This window comes from Petromyzon marinus, chromosome 6, assembly GCF_048934315.1.
Source record: "Petromyzon marinus isolate PM22_M1 ecotype Great Lakes invasive population chromosome 6, UKy_Petmar_22M1.pri1.0, whole genome shotgun sequence".
Classification (NCBI taxonomy): Eukaryota; Metazoa; Chordata; class Hyperoartia; order Petromyzontiformes; family Petromyzontidae; genus Petromyzon; species Petromyzon marinus.
Window position 1 is genome coordinate 16,416,989 of NC_133672.1, and position 22,274 is coordinate 16,439,262.

Here is a 22,274-nt window from a genome sequence, read left to right on the forward strand (position 1 = left end):
TGTTTGCATTCTGACCACAAGTACTGTGGTTAACGCAAACATGATTCCTTGTAAAAAGGTTTCAATTTGGTGTTTCAACTTCTCAACACAGCTGTTTTGTTGCCAGAAAAAAAGGGGAAAACCTATTCTCGTGTGTGTGATATTGCTTATACTATTAGAATGAGTAACCATCCAATAGCAATTTTTTTATTTTATTTTAAATATATAAATATTCGTTTCGTCGGCAGTCATTTTAAAATAGTTACGTGCCGCGTTGTGGACCGTGTGTGTTGTGGACCGTGTGTGTTGTGGGCCGTGTGTGTTGTGGACCGTGTGTGTTGTGGACCGTGTGTGTTGTGGGCAGTGTTTGTGTTGTGGACCGTGTGTGTTGTGGACCGTGTGTGTTGTGGACCGTGTGTGTTGTGGACCGTGTGTGTTGTGTGCAGTGTTTGTGTTGTGGACCGTGTGTGTTGTGGACCGTGTGTGTTGTGGGCCGTGTGTGTTGTGGACCGTGTGTGTTGTGGACCGTGTGTGTTGTGGACCGTGTGTGTTGTGGACCGTGTGTGTTGTGGGCCGTGTGTGTTGTGGACCGTGTATGAAGTGTGTGTTGTGTGCTGTGTGTGTTGTGTGCTGTGTGTGTGTTTGCAGTGCGTGTGTGCGGAGTGTGTGTTGTGTACCGTATGTATGGTGTGTACCGTGTGTGCTATGTACTGTGTGCGGTGTGTACCTTGTGTGTTGTGTACCGTGTGTGTTGTGCACCGTGTGTGTATGTGTGTGTGCGCGGTGTGTTGTGTGCGTTGTGCTGTAGCAGATCTCTCCGTAGGACACCGAGGGACGCACACCGACACGCATCCTGCACTTCCATTTGCTTTAATCGGATTCGAATGATGACACAGGGCGTGCTGAGCCGCCGACAGCGATCATCGCGAATGGCAACGACTCCGTCTTATCAGTGAACATGCAACGTTGGGCCAACGTGGGACCAAATTGGGTCAACGTTGGGCCAACGTTGGACCCAACGTTGGACCAACTTGGGTCAACGTTGGGTCAACGTTGGGTCCAACGTTGGGCCAACGTTGGACCCAACGTTCAACGTTTCACTGGCTTAGTGCAACCGGACCGACTAAACCGTTCTTGTGTAAAACCAGGATAGAAATCGATTTTTTTGGGGTTTCTGAAAAAAGCATATCCCCACCTGAAAGAGGTAGTTCAGTATCCTTCTTTAAACTGCTTCGGTCAAAACTCAATGCGCGAAACCCCGACTCGTAGAATCCGTCTCTCGCGCATCCAGCGGCCTCGTCGGCACCTTGCGAGACGGACGTCACTGCCGCTTAAAGGCCGCGTGTACGATCGATACTCGTCGAGGCCCGGCCGATGTGCCGTGGTTAGTCAAAGGATACTGTTTGCTTAAGGCCTCCAAGAATGCTTAACTTATACGTTTAGAAAAAAAAAGAAATATACATAACGGTATATGGTACAAACGCGTAACTACACCGCGTAGACATTGGATATACACACACACCGCAGTCCGTGTTTACCTGTCGTGGTGCTGCTATACATGGCCGGAGGCAAAAACCCACACTCTCCACTCCACGCCACTCCGGGATGCAGCAATCCGTCCCTCCCTGTCGTGCAGCCGTGGTCACTCCTAAACAACGGGAACCCCCGGGGGGCCTCCCTCCTCGCTGTGCATCTGCGGCGGTCACTTCGGCCGCGCCAGCCGTCGTCACTTGCCGGGCCACGCACGAGTGGTCACTTTCAACTTTGCGGGCCACGGTCTCATCCCAATGAGTGCAGCCCTTCCGCAGTCACTCCGCGTCAGCGCAACAACAATTGGTCACTCGCGGCTCCGCGGCCATCATCGTCACTCCTCCCCGTGGAGTCGGGCGCGGCTCCCTGTGGCCACGTCGTGCGGCTCCGCGACGAGGGGCGGCCCGGCCGGGCTCTCGTCCCGCGCTTTCCAGGCGTCTTCACGGCCCGACAGGTCCACGGCACCCCCCGTTTCCCGCGGCGCGCCCTCGTCCTCCTCGTCCGCATCGTCCACCTCGTCCTCCTCTTCCTCCTCGTCCACGGGCCCCTCCGAGTCGCTACCGCCGTCGGCCGCGTCGCTCTTGGACGCTGCGTCGCTGTCGCCGGCAGAGGCAGAGAGGTCCGGGAGGCGCTCCTTGCCCTGCGCGCTCGACTGCTGCTGCTGCTGCTGCTGCTGCTCCTTCTCCTTCTGCGCCTCCTTTGAGTGCCGCCACTTCATCCTCCGATTTTGGAACCACACCTTTACCTGCACGCGTCAGAGGACGCGCACCACCGCACACGGGGCAACGCGCTCGGCAACAAGCATCGGCAACATCGACAGACGACAGCGCATTCCCACGGTCGCATGCCAACAGCGTCTCGGTGTGTAACGCTGCGCACGTCACCGAAAATACTGCTGCTGCTGATATTGGTGTGCACGCTGTTGCCGATGTGGTTGTTGATGTTGTTGCCGGTGTGGTTGTTGATGTTGTTGCTGGTGTGGTTGTTGTTGGATCGGTTATTGATGCAGTTGATGGGGTGGTTGTTTATTTTGTTTGATGGGTGCAGTTGTTGGTGGTGTAGTTATTGATGCCGTTGATGGTGTGCTTGTTGATGGGGTGGTTATTGATGCTGTTGATGGGGTGGTTATTGATATTATTGATGGCGTGGTTGTTGTTGGGGTAGTTGTTGATGCCGTTGACGGTGTGCTTGTTGTTGGATCGGCTATTGATGCCGTTGATGGGGTAGTTGTTTATTTTGTTTGATGGTGCAGTTGTTGTTGGTGCAGTTATTGATGCCGTTGATGGTGTGCTTGTTGATGGGGTGGTTATTGATGCTGTTGATGGGGTGGTTATTGATATTATTGATGGCGTGGTTGTTGTTGGGGTAGTTGTTGATGCCGTTGACGGTGTGCTTGTTGTTGGATCGGCTATTGATGCCGTTGATGGGGTGGTTGTCGATGTTGTTGATGATGTGGTTGCCGCACCTGCGCGTCCGTGAGGCCCAGCATGGCTGCGAGCTGCTTGCGGTCCGGCTTGGTCACGTACTTCTGGATCTCGAAGCGCTTCTCGAGCCCCTTGCGCTGCAGGTTCGAGAAGACGGCCCGCGACCACGAGCGCTTCCGCTTGAAGTTGGGCGGCATCGTCTCCTTGGTCAGCACCGCGTACGGACCTGCTGGGAGGCACGGGGCCACGCACGGGGGCACGGGCACGGAGTGTAGGCACGAGGGGTACGAATGGTACGAGAGCACACGGAGGGCACGTTTGGCCACACATGGACACACGTGGGTACACAGGTCCATGGGTACACGCACACGGGAGAGAGAGGGAAATGGCACAACGTTGGCACACAAAGATGCAGGGGTGGACACAGTCATAGATGCGCTCGTGAGCACACGCGGGGGGCATCATGGAATGGGTACCAGCGGGTACAAGTGGGTGCTAAATGATCCCGTAGCTCGGTAGGCAGACAAGCTGCATCGTCACGACCCGCGCTTTAAATGTTCGACCAGGCTATACGTGGATACGGCAAGAGTAGACATTAACTCCTGACACTCGCAATTATAACACTGATTAAGAAAAAGGGAAAAAAAAGAAAACACCTATCCTAGTCCATCCTCCAACAGATAAATTCCTCCTGTGATGGATATTATTAAAGTGGAATGGTGGCGCAGTGTTTACTGCGCTGTGCTACGAACCCTACTGACTGCCTGAGTTCCATTCCCGACAACGGCTAGCGTCTGTGGCGATGCGATACCTGAACCGATGCTGCTGGCGCTGACTCCCCCATCACTTAAATCGTCAAGCCACACAGAGCAGAGCGGTGCAGTATGTAACACAAACAATGACCCACGCGCCGTGGGTTCTGGCGAGGGCCTCTGTCCAGCAGTGGATTGACAAAGGGTTGATTTAAAAAAAAAATTGATAGAAACTAAACTGCAGTTGTGTTCTTGACAACTTTTCCCCATGTTAAATTCGCCGTCTGCATCATCACGAGCATTACTTTATAAACTACGTATAACACCACAACAGTAACATTGGCAACACAATCGTAACAATGAGTAAAGTCGCACTCTCAACAGACCTCTTGCATCTTGGTTTAAAGCTTTCGTGACTGCAGGTTTTTCGGTAAAGTTACGTAGTTAGGTACAAATAAAAAATATATATAAAATATTATTTTGTATTTTTATTCATGTGTTACCCATCTACGTGACTTTACCGAAAGACCCAAAGAATACGACCTCATACATGCTACCCTATTCCTGCGTAATGCAATGTTCACGAGCTAAAACCCATCACATTCATACTGCTCTGCACCAAATGGGATTGTTTTTCGCGAATAAATGATATTTATTACGCAACACTGCTTCGTCCACGAATACAAATACGCTTAACATCACAGACATGGAGCATGGTGGGCTGGTGGAGGTTCAACATTGCTTCAGATATCGCTCGTGGTGCACGCTTTGTCCATGACCTGGAATTAAACTCAGTTGGCCCCGGGTCCATTGCGTGGTTACGTGAACCACCCACTACGGCCACTGCTGCCAACCCCCTTCACCTCCGTCCAGAGTCGTATTTATTTACGCGATGGTGAAACACGACTAGTTGACTTCGTTAAATTAAACAAATTATTTGGTGATGCTACTGCTGCTTCGTCGGCAGTGGTGCTCAAATACAAGCAGCAGCAGCAGCAACAAAAATAATGCAACGCATTGCTCAATAACGGCATGGCCTTATAAGGAAAACTATTTAATAGGAGACGTTTCGGGCAATGGCCCTTCACAGCACACAGAGAAGCCAGAGAGGGAGAGTCTCTACCGCTGTTTTTATTTTTGTGAAATAAAAAAACATCACATTTGAAGTGCACGTCGTTTATATATATATGAGAAACTAAAAACGCGATTGAACAGATGGCCGAAACGACGTTTGTATTATCGCGATGAAGCAAAGCACGCGAGCGACGTGGAGAGAGGGAGATGAATGTGCACCGCGCATTGGAGCAGAGGGCTCAACACGCACCACAGAATAATGCCTTGGGGTGCCCCTGGTACATTGTACATGTATACACGTGTGTGTGTGGGTGTGTATATATACACACAAAGACAAAGACCACCCCCCGTATAGCCTTTACAGACTGTTGGGGGCAAGTGATGTTAGCGAGCACCTATGAAGGCCGGCACGGCACACGAGGGGGTGGGTGGCCAGTACCACGCCCGGCCGCCTTTGTCTCCCTAGTGCCGATGTTTACTAAATACCGCACTAACTACTCATTGGAGGCCCATGACCGGTTCAGATAATCGTCACTGGCGTCCGCATGGAACGGGAATCGAACTCGGGACGCCGGGTTCATAGCGCACCACTACACTACCGCTCCCCGTGTGTATATATATACACACACAAACACTTATACAAACACACAGGTACACGTGTATGTGTGCGTGTGTGTGTATACACACGGCCAACACTAGTGACGATTGTCTGAATCGGTTCTGGGCCTCCCCTAGGTCAAACTCAGCCTCAAATGAGAACCTGGTGCGATGTGTACACATCGCCAGCACTGGGGAGACAAAGGTGGCCGGGCGTGGTGCTGGTCACCCCCCCCCCCCTCCCTCGCTAAAAGCACTTGACCCCAACAGTCTGTGAAGGCTGCACGGGGAACATTTATCTCTGTGTACACACGCGTGCGCGGCTTTCCCGTTTGCGACTAAAATAAACAGCGGCGGATACTTCCAGCCGGTCGTGGACCTTCCCCTAGGTCGACTCAGCCATAAACGAGTACCAGCACCGGGGAGAAAAAAGGGGCGAAGTGGCGTAGTTTTCCGGCCACCCCGATAGTATGTCAATGACTACTACAGTAGATGTATGGGATATTTTTTTATTTTTTTGTACACATACGATACGTAGACAAAGATCCCCCGTATAGCCTGTAACAGACTGTAGGGGCAAGTGCTGTTAGCGAGCACCTATGAAGGCCGGAACGGTACACGAGGGGGTGGGTGGCCAGCACCACGCCCGACCGCCTTTGTCTCCCTAGTGGCAATGTTTACACACCGCACCAGGTACTCAATTGAGGCTGAGTCGACCTAGGGGAGGCCCGGGACCGGTTCAGATAATCGTCACTGGTGTTGGCCGTGAGCGTGAATCGCACCCGGGTCGCCAGGTTCATAGCGCAGCGCGATAACCGCTACACTATCGCTCCCCACAACTGCGTAGACACACACATACACACAGACACCTGTGTGTAAGTGCGCACGTGTTTTGGGTTCGCTGTGCGCACGTGTTTGCGAGCACGTGCCCAACGGAGGCGCTGGTAGAGGGGGGTTGGGGTGCAGCTCGACACCAGAGGCACTTCAGGAAATTGGGATTTGAAAACTGGCGCAGAGATTACATTACTTCCTATTTCCTCTGATTAGCATTAACATCGCCCGTGCGGCGCCGCGGGCGATCAGCTCGCTCGCTCGCCCCAAGCCGTCACGGCTCGAACATCCACGAGCAGCGTGCGGTGTTAGTGCGACATCACCAACACGTGCGGTGTTAGTGCGACATCACCAACACGTGCGGTGTTAGTGCGACTTCACCAACACGTGCGGTGTTAGTGCGACATCACCAACACGTGCGGTGTTAGTGCGGCATCACCAACACGTGCGGTGTTAGTGCGACATCACCGACACGTGTGTATACGTGATGTTAGTAACGTGCGGTGTTAGTGCGATATCACCGACACGTGTATACGTGATGTTATTAACACGTTAGTAACGTGCGGTGTTAGTGCGACATCACCAACACGTGTATACGTGATGTTAGTAGCACGTTAGTGACGTGCGGTGTTAGTGCGACATCACCAACACGTGTATATGTGATGTTAGTAACGTGCGGTGTTAGTGCGACATCACCAACACGTGTATACGTGATGTTAGTAACACGTTAGTAACGTGCGGTGTTAGTGCGACATCACCAACACGTGTATACGTGATGTTATTAACACGTTAGTAACGTGCGGTGTTAGTGCGACATCACCAACACGTGTATACGTGATGTTAGTAACGTGCGGTGTTAGTGCGACATCACCAACACGTGTATACGTGATGTTAGTAACGTGCGGTGTTAGTGCGACACCACTAACACGTGTATACGTGACGTTAGTAACGTGTGGTGTTAGTGCGACATCACCGACATGTGTATATGTGATGTTATTAACACGTTAGTAACGTGCGATGTTAGTGCGACATCACCAACACGTGTATACGTGACGTTAGTAACGTGCGGTGTTAGTGCGACACCACCAACACGTGTATACGTGATGATAGTAACGTGCGGTGTTAGTGCGACATCACCAATACGTGTATACGTGATGCTAGTAACGTGCGGTGTTAGTGCGACATCACCGACACGTGTATACGTGATGTTATTAACACGTTAGTAACGTGCGGTGTTAGTGCGACACCACCAACACGTGTATACGTGATGATAGTAACGTGCGATGTTAGTGCGACACCACCAACACGTGTATACGTGACGTTAGTAACGTGCGGTGTTAGTGCGACATCACCGACACGTGTATACGTGATGTTAGTAGCACGTTAGTGACGTGCGGTGTTAGTGCGACATCACCGACACGTGTACACGTGATGTTAGCAACGTGCGGTGTTAGCGCGACATCACCAACACGTGTACACGTGATGTTAGTAGCGTGCAGTGTGAGCGGGATACAACTCAGAACATGAGACGCGACGTCACGGACACGCGTTTCCTTGCTCGAAGCGCTGATCGTTATTTAGCGGCCGCCGCCTCAGCCCGAGTACCACCTCGACTGATTGCGTTAACCGCACGAATTGTGTCGAGTGCGCTGTGTCAACTGCGCCAGTTACACCACCCACACTCACGTAGACAGTTGTGCCGTGTTAATGCCGGCCTCCTAACCGTGTTAACTGTGCTAATGGTCGCCGTTTAATAGCTGTGTAATTGTGCCAGCTGCCCGCTATTAAATCATCTTAACAGTGCAAACCGCATTAACCGTGCTGCGTTAAGTGCGTTTTGACGCTGCGTGGAGCGCACTCGCGCTACGCTGTGTTCACCGCGTCGACCTTTTGTTCGCCGACGCTGAACAAGGGGCGAGCGATCGAGCGATCGAGCGAGCGAGCGATCGAGCGAGCGAGCGAGCGGCGTTGCGTTGCGTGGCACTCGACGGCTTGCCGAGCCGCTGCCGAAGGTCGTCGCCCCCGCCAGCCGCGCCTCACCTGGGAAGGCGTCTCGGAAGTGCGGCATCGCGTGGCGGCCGTGCTGCAGGTGCGGCCCCGCCGCCGCGTGGGCGTGCATCTCGCCGGGGACCCCGTGCATCCCCGGAGGGAAGGCTCCCGCGAACGGGTGCTGCTGCTGCTGCTGTTGCTGCTGCTGATGATGATGATGCTGGTGGCCCGGGCCACCGTGTCCGACCAGCAGCTGCCCCGGGTAGCGGGGTGAAAGAGCGCCGGGCAGATCTGTTGGGGCAGGGGGGAGGGCGCGTTAGATGATATCAGCCGCATGGCGCGGGTCTTGGATTTGCTGCGTCTTGCCCAATGCCCTTCCAGTCCCCGCTGTCCGCGCGAGACGGACGTGGAGGTCTTATCTCACGATGGGGGTCGTTGTACATTCGTGTTGACAGGCCGTGGGATTGAACTAATGGTAAACATCCCTAAAGTAAAACTAAACTATTTTTTTATTTAACCAAGTAAGGCCCAGTGAGCGAAATGGCTTTTTTTTCAGATGCGACCTGGCCACAAGTGATAGCTCAACTAAGTGGTTTAACATGTGGAAATTTATAGCGGCCAAATACGCTTAACGCATGTTTCTAAATGTGGAGGGAAAAACCGAAGGACCCTGACAAAAATCCACGCGACCACGGTGAGAGAGAACACGCAAACTCCAAACATGCAGGCGTCAGGATATCGAACCCACAACCTCATGTATAGCAGGCCGGGCAAGTTAAGACCTCGCCACCGCGCCACTAATGCAGTTACAAATCCCATTTGTATGACCCTTCTGAAAACGAGTCCTTAGACTCAGTGGGGCTTATAGCCTCCGAGATAAAGGGTAACACAGTCCGTGGCCCTGCGTATGAACTCAACGCTTTGTCTCTCTCTCTTCCTCTGCCTCTCTCAGGACATGTGTACACATCGCCTTCATCCACGTGTCCCGTTCGTAATGCGGCGTGAGATGTTGGTGCACGTAGATGAATACACGGATCCGCATTGCATCGTGTTCGAACGCACATTGAAATCCACACGATGTGTGATGGACGCCATCCGAATATGCGTGCGTTCATGTTTATATTTTTTTAAAGTAGAATTTATCGGCCTTATGCGATTCCCATTCTGCGTCCCACATAAACAATACAGAAAAACCCCGATAATTTCATGTCGAAGACAGATAAACAGCAAAAACTGAACTTCTCAGCTTGGGAGCGTGAATTACGGACGGCTTAAAAACTACGTGTTTGTGTTAATAAAACAAAGTATTCATTACTACCGCTATATTTCCAGTAGTGCGTGAGCACAAGGAGCAAAAACAGCTCACAACATTCGACAACAACACTGTCGCCTTAACATATATATAACACGCGACGTTTTAAGCGATGACCCTTCTTCATTGCACATACAGAGAGGCCAGATATAATTAATAAGGGTTGGAGGCTGAGCTTAACAGCACGGGGCCCGATGAGAATTTAATTTTAAAAAATGTTTTCTGGTGGTCCGGCATTTGAATAGTTGCACAAATAGTAGCGATTGAGTAACAGACGAACCCCGATCAATTAAAACTACCTTTGAAATTGTTACCACGTTAAACTGAATTTATATTCAAAGTTAAATGTACGTTAAAAGTGTTGACGCTAGGACACGCGAAAAACGAAACTCTAATCACACGCATGCATTTGTGATGATGAAGGAACTGATTCTGTAAATTAGGACTACATTTTATACTTTCGCCTTGACTTTAGACCGGACTAGAACGACCCGTTTTAATGTACGAGCAAACAACAGAGTGCAAATGTTTAAATAAGTAGGCGTCGTATTAAGGAAACACTTACATCGATATAGCCTCTCAGTGCAATTGTTAGGCGCGTGATAGACATAGCCATCCTGCAGTATAGCCCCGCTATCGCCCCCGAGTCGGCGGGGTCATGGACCACCGCGACGACACTCCAAGTGACGGCGCTGACGGGGCCCTCTTGCAGCCCGCGTCGCTAACGCTGTCTCCGGCTGCTCGATCTCTCGATGACTCGCCACGCACGAATGCCCAACCCGACCCCCGGTTCGTGCCGCGGGCAGGCGACGTACCGGCGAAGAAGAAGCCATCGCTGGCCTTGGCGGTGAAGTCGCTCGCTAGAATCCGCTCGATGCCAAACTTGAGCTCCCTGCTGGTTACCGGCGAGCAGTGCTGCTGGGCGTGCAGGGTGGCGAGCAGGAGACGCGGCGAGGGCGACGCGGCAGCGGGGCCCGCGCCCGCTGCGGGGCTGGGACCCCTTTCGGCGCAGTCCCCTCCGGGCGAGCGCGGGGTCGGCCGGAGTGGCTGCCCCGCCGGTGGCGGGGGCCGGCTGGCCGTTGGGCCCTGCTTGTGCCCCGCAGGAGGCCCCTGCAGGGTCGCGCTGTCCACGGCGCTCAGGTGCAGAATATCGGCCACGCAAAACGAGCCCTTCTTGGAGGGGTCGGCGAGACCAGGTGCGCAATAGGCGGCCGCGGCAGCGGGCCACAGCGCAAGGCCGTTCAGGTAGTAGGGTGCGAATCCTGCGGAATACATCCCGACCCACGGGCCTCGCCCACGCCGCGCTCCGGACAGCGGAGGCCGTGGGAGACGGAGCCGCGGAGCCCGTGGCTGGGGCGGGGAGGGGAGGAAACGTGCGCAGGAGGAGCCGCCGTTGCCTTTTGAGCCTCGGACTCCGCCCCGCGGCGCGGCCAATGGGAGCCGCAAGCCCCCGGGGCTCTGCGAGACGCAGAGTCGCGTCGAGGCTCCGCGTGGAGGAGGCTCAGTCAACGGTAAAGAGTGGGGGACGTGAAGAGGAACTCGCAAACTCACGAGGAGGGCGTGCGCGCACGGCGCTCGCGTCGACACGGAGACAGAGAGAGAGGGAGAGAGAGGGAGAGAGATCCTCACACATACGAAGACTCACATATACGACGTACACAGCCACATACACAGATTAGATGCTGGCGCACACACGTGTACACGCGCGCATGCACGTATACACATACATCCACGGACAATGTTCACACACAACAAATAGCCGGGACAGTCTGCTGCGTTAAGTGTTTTTTATCGAACGCATTTGAAGACCGACACGGCACACAACGGGATGGGTGACCAGCACCACGCCCGTCCGCCTTTGTCTCCCCAGTTCTGAGGTTTATGCACCACACCAGGTACTCATTTGAGGCTGAGTCGAAGGGAGGCCCTGGACTAGTTCACAGTGTGCTAACCATTACACATTAACCACTATGCACAGATTGCCTTTTGAGTCATTGACATACACGTGCATATTTAGCCACATTTATAAACAGATCCATATAAACCCACGAACGCAACGTATTTACACGCACATAATAACAAAGACAAAGATCCCCCGTATAGCCTTAACAGACTGTTGGGGCAAGTGCTGTTAGCGAACACCTATGAGGGCCGAAACGGAACACGAGGGGGTGGGTGGCCAGCACCACGCCCGGTCGCCTTTGTCTCCCCAGTGGCGATTTTTACTGCACACCGTACCAGGTTACTCATTTGAGGCTGAGTCGACCTAGGCGAGGCTCAGGGCCGGCTCAGATAATCGTCACTGACGTTGGCCGTGAACGGGAATCGAACCCGGGAAAATTCAGGTTGGAAGCGCAGCGCGCTAACCGGTACACCACCGCTCCCCCATTTACACACACACACAACAAGACAAAGATCCCCCGTATAGCCTTAACAGACCGTTGGAGCAAGCGCTGTTAGCTAGCACCAAATGCACGCACACATGAACACACACGCGCACGCGCACACACACACGCGCGCTTGGGTTACCAAGTCACTCGTCCTCCGTACGCGCGTCCTGTTTGCGTCCAATCAAGCTTGGGGATGCGTACGGCGGATATTTTGGCAGGAATCGGCCCAAAATAGCGCGAGGACGCGTGCGAATCGACACTAAAATAAACGCCGAGCCGAGGCGTTTGGCGGCCACAGTCAAGGTTCTATCGACTCTTTGCCTCCGGCACGATCCGTGCGGCAGACTTGAGCCAACACAGGGCAGTCGTCGGCCTAACGAGGTGCGGGGCACAGCAGGGGGGAGGGGGGGGGCATGGGGGTCTGGTGGTGGAGTCCGACTCTTCGTTGCCACAAGACGGAATTCGACTCGTTTGTTGAAACCAGGTGAAATGTCACGGTTCTTGCAAGGAGCGCCACGCCAAGAGGCAATAATTATGCAACACGATTTTTGCTCCTGGGTAGTAAGTGTTATTTTCAAAAGTACAGAAAATGGCTATCATCCACCACAAACTTTGCTTTTGTGACCAGGACTTTATGTGAAGGAATGACACAAATGCTCACCACGTTTTCTCATTGAAAATAGGAACATTTCAAAATACCACTGTCCTGGTCACAAAAGCAAAGTTTGTGGGGAATGATAGCCATTTTCTGTACTTTTGAGGCATAATCAATTAGAAAATAACACTTACTACCCAGGAACACATTTTTTTTAGTTTTGTTACACAGTTATAATCACCGATCAATGCCACGGACCGTTTCCCTCTTCGCCCACGAGCCAAGACCAGGAATTGAACTGGGCGCTTACACCCAAGAAGGCGACATTGAACTTGATCGTGCCGTGATTTTTGTTAACAACTATTTTCAGATGTTTGGCTTAACAAAAAAAAACTTAAAATTAGATCGGTGACTTATGACAAAGGAGAATCACGAGCAACGGAGCAGAGGTCAGAGCAGACTCACGCTGTGAACCCGACGAATCGAGTTTGATTCTCAGCCACGGCTAACGCCAGTGGTCTGTGATTTCTGGATCGCTCCTGGTACCCCCCTCCCCTCCCCACCCGCCTTTCACCAACCCGCACTTGTCACCGTGGTGAAGTATGGTCAAAGGAGCGACAGTGCGTGGGGAGGCCTTCATCCAGCAGCCCATTGACAAAGGGGCTGTACATTGTTTTAACGATATACGGCATTAGAATAGCCGATTGAGATCGCGAGTCTCTGTATTCATACGAGGCATGGGTTTAAACATACGTACAGCAAAATCAGCAAACAAATAATAAGCGCGTAAACACAAGCACACATGAGTGATTAGCTTGTAACTGGTCACAGAAATAGCTATGTTCTGTGACCAGTTACAAGCTAATCACTCAGCTATTTCAATGCTAAATTCTATGCTAATTCCTTTGTCAAGGGGTACCTCTGCGGATGTGTATACTTTAACTTAGCTATTTCAATGAGCCATTTCAATGCTAAATTATATGCTAATTCCTTTGTCAAGGCGCTTTGTTTTCTTCTCACACAGCTTAAAGGTCGTGATCTAAGCGTGGCTTCTCTCACTCCAGCGCTGTCCTCCAGACAGTCTCGTCCCTTCACCTGATGAAGGCCGATTGTGTTGTGGCCGAAACGTCGTGATTTTTTGTTATTTTATTTTCACCTACGTGACTTTACCCAATAGAACCAAAGAGTATGGATCCTAGCAGTCACGAAAGCTTTAAATCTAGAATACACATACCGCCGTTTGTATAATTAACAACAAAGGTAAACATTAACTTATCAGTAGTATTTATTTGGATTAAACTGGTCAACAATTTTAAGACGTCGTCTGCTTCAGAGATGAAATGTGCTGTTTATTATGACAATTAAAACAACTGATTGGCTACTGTCTCCACGATATTTAAGTTTTTACGTTTTACGTCTATATATATTTTGTAGATAGTAGAGTTTTACTCATAAATTGTAAATCTAGGTCTTTTCATGTGTTTATTGTTGCTTTACATGATAACATGTCACGTGTCCTGTTCATGTAACACTTTAAAATCAGCAAAAGGGTTGTATACGTAAAATGTATAATGAAACAAAAGGCTAAAAACTATTATATGTAAGTACATCGTTCAGTCCTCATTCAGTGTCTACTCAGCGCTTCTTGGCTTGTCTCTTGTATTCATTAAATGGAGCGTCTCTTGTCACTGTCCAGCATGAGTCTGCAAGCATTGATGGGCTCCATTTGCCCTGGTAGCGTTTCTCCATTGTTGTAATGAGAGAGTACACCGACGGACGTCGACCGGCTGGGTAGGCTCCGCCGCATCAGTCATAAGCCAATCAGGATGAGTGGGTTCACCGGGGCCAAAGTTCATGGGCGGAGCTCAAGGGTGCTCGTGGGAACTATCGCGAAGGTTCTAGAGGGGGCGTGGCTAGAGGCGGGGCCTGGCTCCGCGTGAGAGGGCTATAAGGGGAAGCAGGAAGAGGCTCGTGGTCAGTGTGGGAAGCCTGGAAGCGGGGACTGCGCCTCGTCCTCTCGGCACGCCAGCGGCCACGTGGTGGCTCGAGGGTCGACTCCTTGCCCGCCGCCAGCCAGCGGTGCACAGGAACGGGGAGAGCGAGAGAGCCGTGCGCGGGCGGGAGTCAACACGCGCCCGCGCATAAGGAGCGCGGAGCTGTACAGCCAACATAGAAATAAATGAATAAAGACGCCAGTTCAACGTTCGTCGTCGAAGTGTTTTATTACACACTGTTGCAATGTTCCTGGTGAAATCGTTTGCCATGCTCGCCGCTCACTGCTCCGCAGTTCGGTGGGAAAAAAATCTAGATGAGAGTGCAAAAAAAGTATCTTTAGTGACATGCTGCAACCAAGGCTTTTTGTATGCATTGCGGAGGTTTTCCAGCAACTCCCTCTAGTTGTCTGCCTTGTTGTTTCCGAGAAAATTTGTTGCCACTAACTGGAAAGCGTTCCATGCCGTCTTTTCCTTGCCACGCAGTGCACTGTCAAATGCATCATCTCGAAGAAGTTCACGAATCTGAGGACCAACAAAGACACCTTCGTTTATCTTAGCTTCCCTTAAACTTGGAAATTTTCCACGGAGGTACTTGAAAGCTGCTTGTGTTTTGTCCATGGCTTTGACAAGTTCTTCATCAGACCCAGCTTGATGTGTGCGGGTGGTAACACAATCTTCCTTGATTCAACAAGTGGTGGATGCCGAACACGTTACCTCCCAGGCTCCAATGACTGTCAGAGTGGCCAATATATCTTGATGTAGTCGGAATCTCTCGCACGATTATCCCATTCGCAGAGAAAACAATAGTACTTTGTGTATCCAGTCTGCAGACCAAGCAAGAGAGCAACAACCTTCAAATCGCCACAAAGCTGCCACTGATGTTGGTCATAGTTTATGCACCTCAAAAGTTGTTTCATGTCATAGGTTTCCTTCATCTAGACTGGAATTGATGGCAAAACATTGGCATCATGCAGGAAAAAGCTTTAAAACTCATCTTCGATGAATCAATGAACACTCCACTCATCTGGATCATGAACGATATTGAGGGCTGCCATCACACCATCGATGTTGCAGGCTACAAGATCACCTTCCATGAAGAAGAATGGGACAAGATCCTTTTGACCGTCACGGAACATGGAAACCCTAACATCACCTGCCAGGAGATTCCATTGCTGCAGTCTGGAGCCCAACAGCTCTGCCTTATTCTTGGGTAGTTCCAAATCCCTGACAAGGTTTTTCAGTTCACCTTGTGTTATGAGGTGTGGTTCAGAGGAGGAGGATGGGAGAAAATATGGGTCATGTGACCTTGATGGTTCAACCAGAAGTTTCATCCTCTTCCTCGTCTGACTCAAGTGAGAATGATTCTGGTGCATCAGGAACTGGCAGTCCTTCTCCGTGGGGTACTGAACGTATAGCTGATGGAATGTTTGGATAATGCACAGTCCACTTTTTCTTCATTAACACACCTCTCCAAATCATTGGCACTTGCAAAAGGCATCGATTTCCTTTTCCTATTCAACCACTGGTGAAAATTTGTTGCACAAGTGTTGCAGCATGTGTATGGGGCCCATATCTTGTCCTGATCTCCAAATTTGCAGGCAAAATAAAGGTGATAGGATGTATTCCCTTGTAGTTGTACCCATAGTGGTTATACATCACTTTTGTGATGCAAAAGTCACTTCACCACAAACATAGCAGAAGTTATTTGCTTTATTCACACAAGTACGAGGCATTTATGCTCACTTTGGCTAAACAGAAATGTGTCCCTTTGCAAAATCAATCACTGACAAATAAGAGAGCACGACACTGTATGATTTCTAGAGCTGATATAGGGAAATTTATTCAGCAGAGGGATGTAAGCCTAGTTATGATTGCATCATCCATGACTTCTAGGAATAACATGATGTAATTCATATCATGTATTATGCAATACCAGGTTCAGATTGCTTCATTCATCGTTTTGCTCAAAAAGAAAGTACTGTTCAAACCCAGTCATAGATTTATTCATACATCCAGTCAAATATGTATTTGAGTAATTTCTGGTTTCAATTGAGATCCCTTCCCTTTATAATTCCCTTATCCTCCGCCATTCCCACGTCAAGGGTCGTATATACTAACCCAGTAGCATATCTCGAAAACTAGAGCCAATCAACTATTTTAAGCATCATTTTCATTCTCAGTGACCCAGAATTAGTCAAGTTGGATTACATTGATTTCGGAAGCATTTTGGCTGTAGACCAGTATTATTAAACTATTTATTGTTATCAATGTTAACGTCCATGTACCGTGTAGCCTATATATTTCAAAGAACCCCGGTGGAGGATATTAATTGTCAAATATGATTACACACTGCGGACCACGTGAACCACTCGGTACAGCGAACGTTTTGCTGCCTTGAGTGGATCCTTCTTTGCTCGTACGTGTGGACTGGATACACCTACACGGGACACATCTACACGGGATACACCTACATGAGGTACATGGATGTGGGATACACCTATATGGGGTACATCTACATGGGATACACCTACATGGGATGCATCTACACGGGGTGCATCTACATGGGGAATATCTACACGGGATACATCTACACGGGATACATCTACAGGGAATACACCTACAAGGGATACATCTACATGGGATACACCTACATGGGGCAAATCTATACGGGATACATCTACACGGGGTACACCTACACGGGATACATCGACACGGGATACATCTACATAGGATACACCTACACGGGGTACACCTAAACGGGATACACCTACACGGGGTACACCTACACGGGATACATCGACACGGGATACACCTACACAGGATACATCTACACGAAATACATCTGTAAGGACAGTACGGGGGGATGTAGGGACAGTCCGGCTCCCCGTGGCCATGGTTGTTAATTAACGTGACAGAAACAGACAGGGTCACGTTAGGGTAATGTGGGACCTAAGTGGTCGCTAATAATGATTGATGCAACGGGCACTGACAGGGTCCCGAGGAGAAGCACGGGACCTAAAGGGTCGTAAATTGTAGTTAAGACAGAGAAAGACAGGGCCAGGTGTGGGGAGAGAGAGTTCGGGGAACAGGGGCGTGGTCGTGTCGTGTTAGGGATAGAATCCGGCGTGGAGCAGGGCTCTGGGCTGCTGTTGTGGGGGAACCAAGGAGCTGTCGTCGCCGTCGTCATCTTGGAGCGGGTCGTCTTCATCGTCCTGGAACGGACACCTCGTAGTCTTGGAAGGCTAGGGTTATATTGTCTCCGTGACTGCTACGTGTACGCTCCTGTTTAGCTAGCCAACTACACAGGGAGCATGGCGTAGAGTAACATACGTTGATTCTAGATTTAAAGCTTTCGTGACTGCAAGGATCCATACTCTTTGGTTCTATTCGGTAAAGTCACTTAGCCTGATCCCTTCACCTGATGAAGGCCGCTTGTATTGTGGCCGAAACGTCGTGCTTTTTGTTGTTTTATTTTTTAACATATGTTGCCCAAGTGTAAAGTCGGTGGACTTTATTCATAATAAATATACATATAACTGAACAAGAAGGTGTCTCTGAAAGCTACATTACACATCTACTTGGGGCACATCTACACGGGGTACATCTACACGGGATACACCCACACACGATACATCTACAAGGGATACATTTACACGGGATATACCTACACGGGGTACATCTGTAAAGACAGTATGGAGCGATAGTGGGACAGTATGGTTCCCCGGGATCATGGTTACTAATGAACGTGCTAATGATGATTGACGAGACAAACGTTGACAGGGTCACGTGAGGGGGAGCACGGGATCCAATGGCGGGAAGTGTAATAAGGGCGGAGATTGACAGGAGGTGCGGCGAGGAGAATTCGAGAATAGAGGCGTGGCCGGACCGGGCGAAGCATAAGAGCCAGCGCGAACTGAACCTGGGGGGCTGTTGGTGTGGGGAATTGCCGTCATTGTCGTCGCCTTGGAACAGGTCGTCTCCATCGTCTTCGAGATGCCTTGAGACTAGAAGCTACGTTGTCTCATAATAAAGTTGTCTTTATTATGAGTGTATATAGTTACTCGTGGTTACTCGTTGAGTTGTCAGCTGACTTTATTCCGAAATATATGGAAATACAACACGGTGTCTCCGAGAGCTACGTTATAGTGGTGTCAAAGGTGGCTATTGTAAAATGCCGAAGAAAGGAAATAGTAAGAGCCCACCTATAGCATCTTCAGAGACGGGAGATGGCCAAGGAGTTCCCCCAGCAGCATCAGGAGCCGGGAGCCCGGTGACGAAGCCCGAGGGTGCAGAGAATGCAGCACCGGCGTCGGACGAGTGGCAAGCCCTGATGGCGGAGGCAGATCGGCTCCGGTTGACCGTCGCTGACTTGAAGTCGAAGAGGAGAGTGGCGACTTCGGGAGCCACCGTAGCCGGGGACGAGCCACGAAGTCGGGGGGGGGATGGTGGAGTGGCCGCCTGCGTCGGGGTTCCCGCGTTGGAGACCGCGCGGACGGGGGCCGCCATTTCGCAGGAGGCGGAGACGGTGTCTTCTTGGGCGGCGGTGCGAGGAGCCGTCGAGCAACCACGAAGGTTGCCATTGATCAAATAATTTACGGCGGCGGGGGGGGGGGACTAGAGTGCCTTCACCTGCCAGTTTGGAGCAGCATGTTGGCTGGACGGAGGAAGAGGCACTGGCTGCTTTGCCTACGGCTCTTGACCATGATGGCCTCGAAGTGTTCTGGGCCATTCCGGAGTAGAGGAGGGCCATTCTTCAGACAGCCTACAAGGAAATGTCGGCAGTATTTGACCCACCATCGGGCCCGAGTGGTACCTGCAAGTGGGCAAAACCTGGTGAAGATGGTCTGGGGTGGAAGCAGGGATCGGAAAACCTCGGCTTGGAGACGAATGGGCCAGCCGACCATCCAAGATTGTCGTGGAGTCGTCGCAGGAAGAAACGGATGGCAGCGGATTGTGGAGGAGTCCGGCGGCGAGGGGGAACGCCGGGATGGCAACGGGAGTGGCAATCCCGGTCCGATTCGGCGCCTTCGTCGTGGGCGCCCTGGCTCGCCTGCTCCGCTGCAGCCGGCTTCGACACTTTGTGCGGGGATGCCAAGCATCTTAGGGACATCACGGAGTCCCTTGCGTCCACCGTCTCGTCGACAGCTACGGCCCGGCCCAGGTGAGTCGCGATGCACCAGACACCCGACCGCTAAAACTCACCTCACGCATTGGGGATTCGTAGAGGCCAAACTCGGGCATGCAGTGGCGAAAGCTTGCGGGCCGAGTAGTAGTTTGGGTGGCTGGTTCATTGGGAATTTTAGATTGTGTGTATGGTGGGAATTTATGTGTACATGGGTGAGTGCCTTGGATTTGTGATTCTGGAGTCGTTTTGTCACGAAGCCCTTTAGATTAAGGGATCATTGCGGTTCGCTTGGGGGATCGCGTGTGTAGTGGCAAATGTAGGTAATTAGGACGTTTTGGATGAGATGGGGTGCCAGTATTGGATTGAGACGCTGGATGTGGCCTATCTCTGGGTCACGGATCCTGACCAGGATGGCTCGAAGTGTTGACTGACCAGGGTTTGTTCAGATGCCATGGGGCCAGGAATGTTACGGGGATTCCCCCCATTGGCGAGCATTGGTTGATTCAGGTAATATTCAAGGAATCTCTAGAGATCCGCCTGACACGAGTGTAATGGTCCCGTCGTGTTACGGCAGATGGCTTGACCTGATGGCCCAGAGGTCGAGACCCTCCGTGGCACGTCTAGAGCGCTGGGCTGTGGGCTCGCATTGCTGGGGAGTAGTGGTCCCGTCGTGTTGTGGCAGACGGTTTGACCTGATGGCCCGGAGGTCGAGACCCTCTGTGGCATGTCCGAAACGGTGGGCTGGGGGCTCGCATTAATTGATCAAAGTGGTCCTGTGCATTGTTGCAACGGTTTGACCTGGTGGGCAGGAGACGGAGGTCCTCCTTGGCTCGTCTAGAGCGTAAGGGCCACGGAGTCACACCGCTTTGGATGCTAACGCTGTTAAGTGGAAATTGGGAACCGTTCCTGCAGATCCTATTTGAGGATATGGAAATTGCGTGGGTTCAGGTGAAGGAGGTATTGTTTTTGCGAGGTTAGCAAGGAGCGACGGGTTAAACCAACTACTGAGACAGGAGGGTGTTAGGACACATGCTGTGAAGCATGGAAGGGAGAGTTGTGGCAGTAACCCTAAGTTGTTCGGGGCGCAGGAGGTTGAGTGCGACTCCTTTTGAATGCGATTCCTGTCGAGTGAATGTTAGCCATAGAAATTCGCCCCTATGGATGTTGGATGGGGTCCGGCCTCAGGAAGGGACAAACCTTTCTTGTCAGTAAATCGTCAGGCTGTATGATGTGTCCAAATATATGAGTCAGAGGAGGTGTAGTACGGGATAGAGCATGGTTGAGTCGGTTACGAAGTGCCCTTGATTTGCACTGGCCAGGTAAATGGCCGGTGGAGGTTGTTAAGAATTGACGGCCGCGGAGTGGGCAAGAGCGGGTGATATGTCGCCGCTGGGCTGCCCATAAGTGGCGTTCTAACCGTATGTTCGTCTTAGACTTGAATCGTTCATCCCCAGTACAATACTTTGACTACAATACATTGACTACAATACTTTGACTACGATACGTTGACTACAATACGTTGACTACAATACATTGACGACAATACGTTGACTACAATACGTTGACTACAATACGTTGATGACAATACGCTGACTACAATACGTTGAGAACAATACGCTGACTACAATACGTTGACTACAATACGCTGACTACAATACATTGACTACAATACGTTGACTACAATACGTTGACTACAATACGTTGACGACAATTCGCTGACGAAAATACGTTGACTACAATACTTTGACTGCAATACATTGACTAAAATACGTTGACTACAATACGTTGGCTGCAATACGTTGAGAACAATAATTTTACGATGATACTTTAACTGCAATACGTTGACTACAATACTTTGATTCCAATACTTTGACTATGATACTTTGACTACAATACTTTGACTACAATACGTTGACGACAATATGTTGATTACAATACATTGACTAAAATACGCTGACTTCAATACGTTGACTACAATACGTTGACTACAATTCGTTGACGGCAATACGTTGACTACAATACGTTGACTACAATACGTTGATGACAATACGCTGACGACAATACGTTGACGACAATACGCTGACTACAATACGTTGACTACAATACGCTGACTACAATACATTGACTACAATACGTTGACTACAATATGCTGACTACAATACATTGACTACAATACGTTGACTACAATACGTTGACGACAATTCGCTGACGAAAATACGTTGACTACAATACTTTGACTACAATACGTTGACTACAATAATTTTACTACGATACTTTGCCTACAATACGTTGACTACAATACGTTGTCGACAATACTTTGACTACAATACTTTGACTACAATACGTTGACTATAATTTGTTGACTACAATACGTTAACTACAATATGCTGACTACAATACATTGACTACAATACTTTGACTGCAATAAGTTCACTACAATACATTGACTATAATACGTTGACTACAATACGCTGACTACAATACGTTGAAGACAATACGTTGACGACAATATGTTGACGACAATACATTGACTACAATACGTTGACTACAATACATTGACTACAATACGTTGATTACAATACTTTGACTACAATACATTGACTACAATACTTTGACTACAATACGTTGACTACAATACGCTGACTACAATACGTTGACGACAATACGCTGACGACAATACGT

The 22,274-nt window shown here is 50.4% G+C and overlaps 1 protein-coding gene across 2 annotated transcripts; it reads right to left on the bottom strand.

Annotated features, from left to right (window-relative positions):
- Positions 1 to 833: 833 nt before the first annotated feature.
- HLX (H2.0 like homeobox) lies at positions 834 to 10,991 on the bottom strand. Of its 2 annotated transcripts, none has more exons than XM_032947673.2 (4): positions 10,304 to 10,991; positions 8,228 to 8,467; positions 2,975 to 3,162; positions 834 to 2,254 (listed from the first exon to the last, which is right to left on the bottom strand). In XM_032947673.2, exons 1-4 carry the CDS (start codon positions 10,761 to 10,763, stop codon positions 1,844 to 1,846), a joined length of 1,299 nt encoding a protein of 432 aa, XP_032803564.2. In that variant the 5' UTR covers positions 10,764 to 10,991; the 3' UTR covers positions 834 to 1,843. The 2 variants fall into 2 exon arrangements, with proteins under 2 accessions (XP_032803564.2, XP_032803565.2); XM_032947674.2 differs by having other exon boundaries at positions 2,975 to 3,159; positions 10,304 to 10,989.
- Between the last annotated feature and the right edge of the window lie 11,283 nt (positions 10,992 to 22,274).

Coding starts and splice junctions, on each gene's coding strand:
- HLX (XM_032947673.2), bottom strand. CDS start 10,763: ATGTATTCCGCAGGATTCGCACCCTACTACCTGAACGGCCTTGCGCTG. Junction 8,468..10,303: donor CGATGGCTTCTTCTTCGCCG/GTACGTCGCCTG, acceptor CTGCCCCAACAG/ATCTGCCCGGCGCTCTTTCA. Junction 3,163..8,227: donor CTTCCGAGACGCCTTCCCAG/GTGAGGCGCGGC, acceptor CGTGCCTCCCAG/CAGGTCCGTACGCGGTGCTG.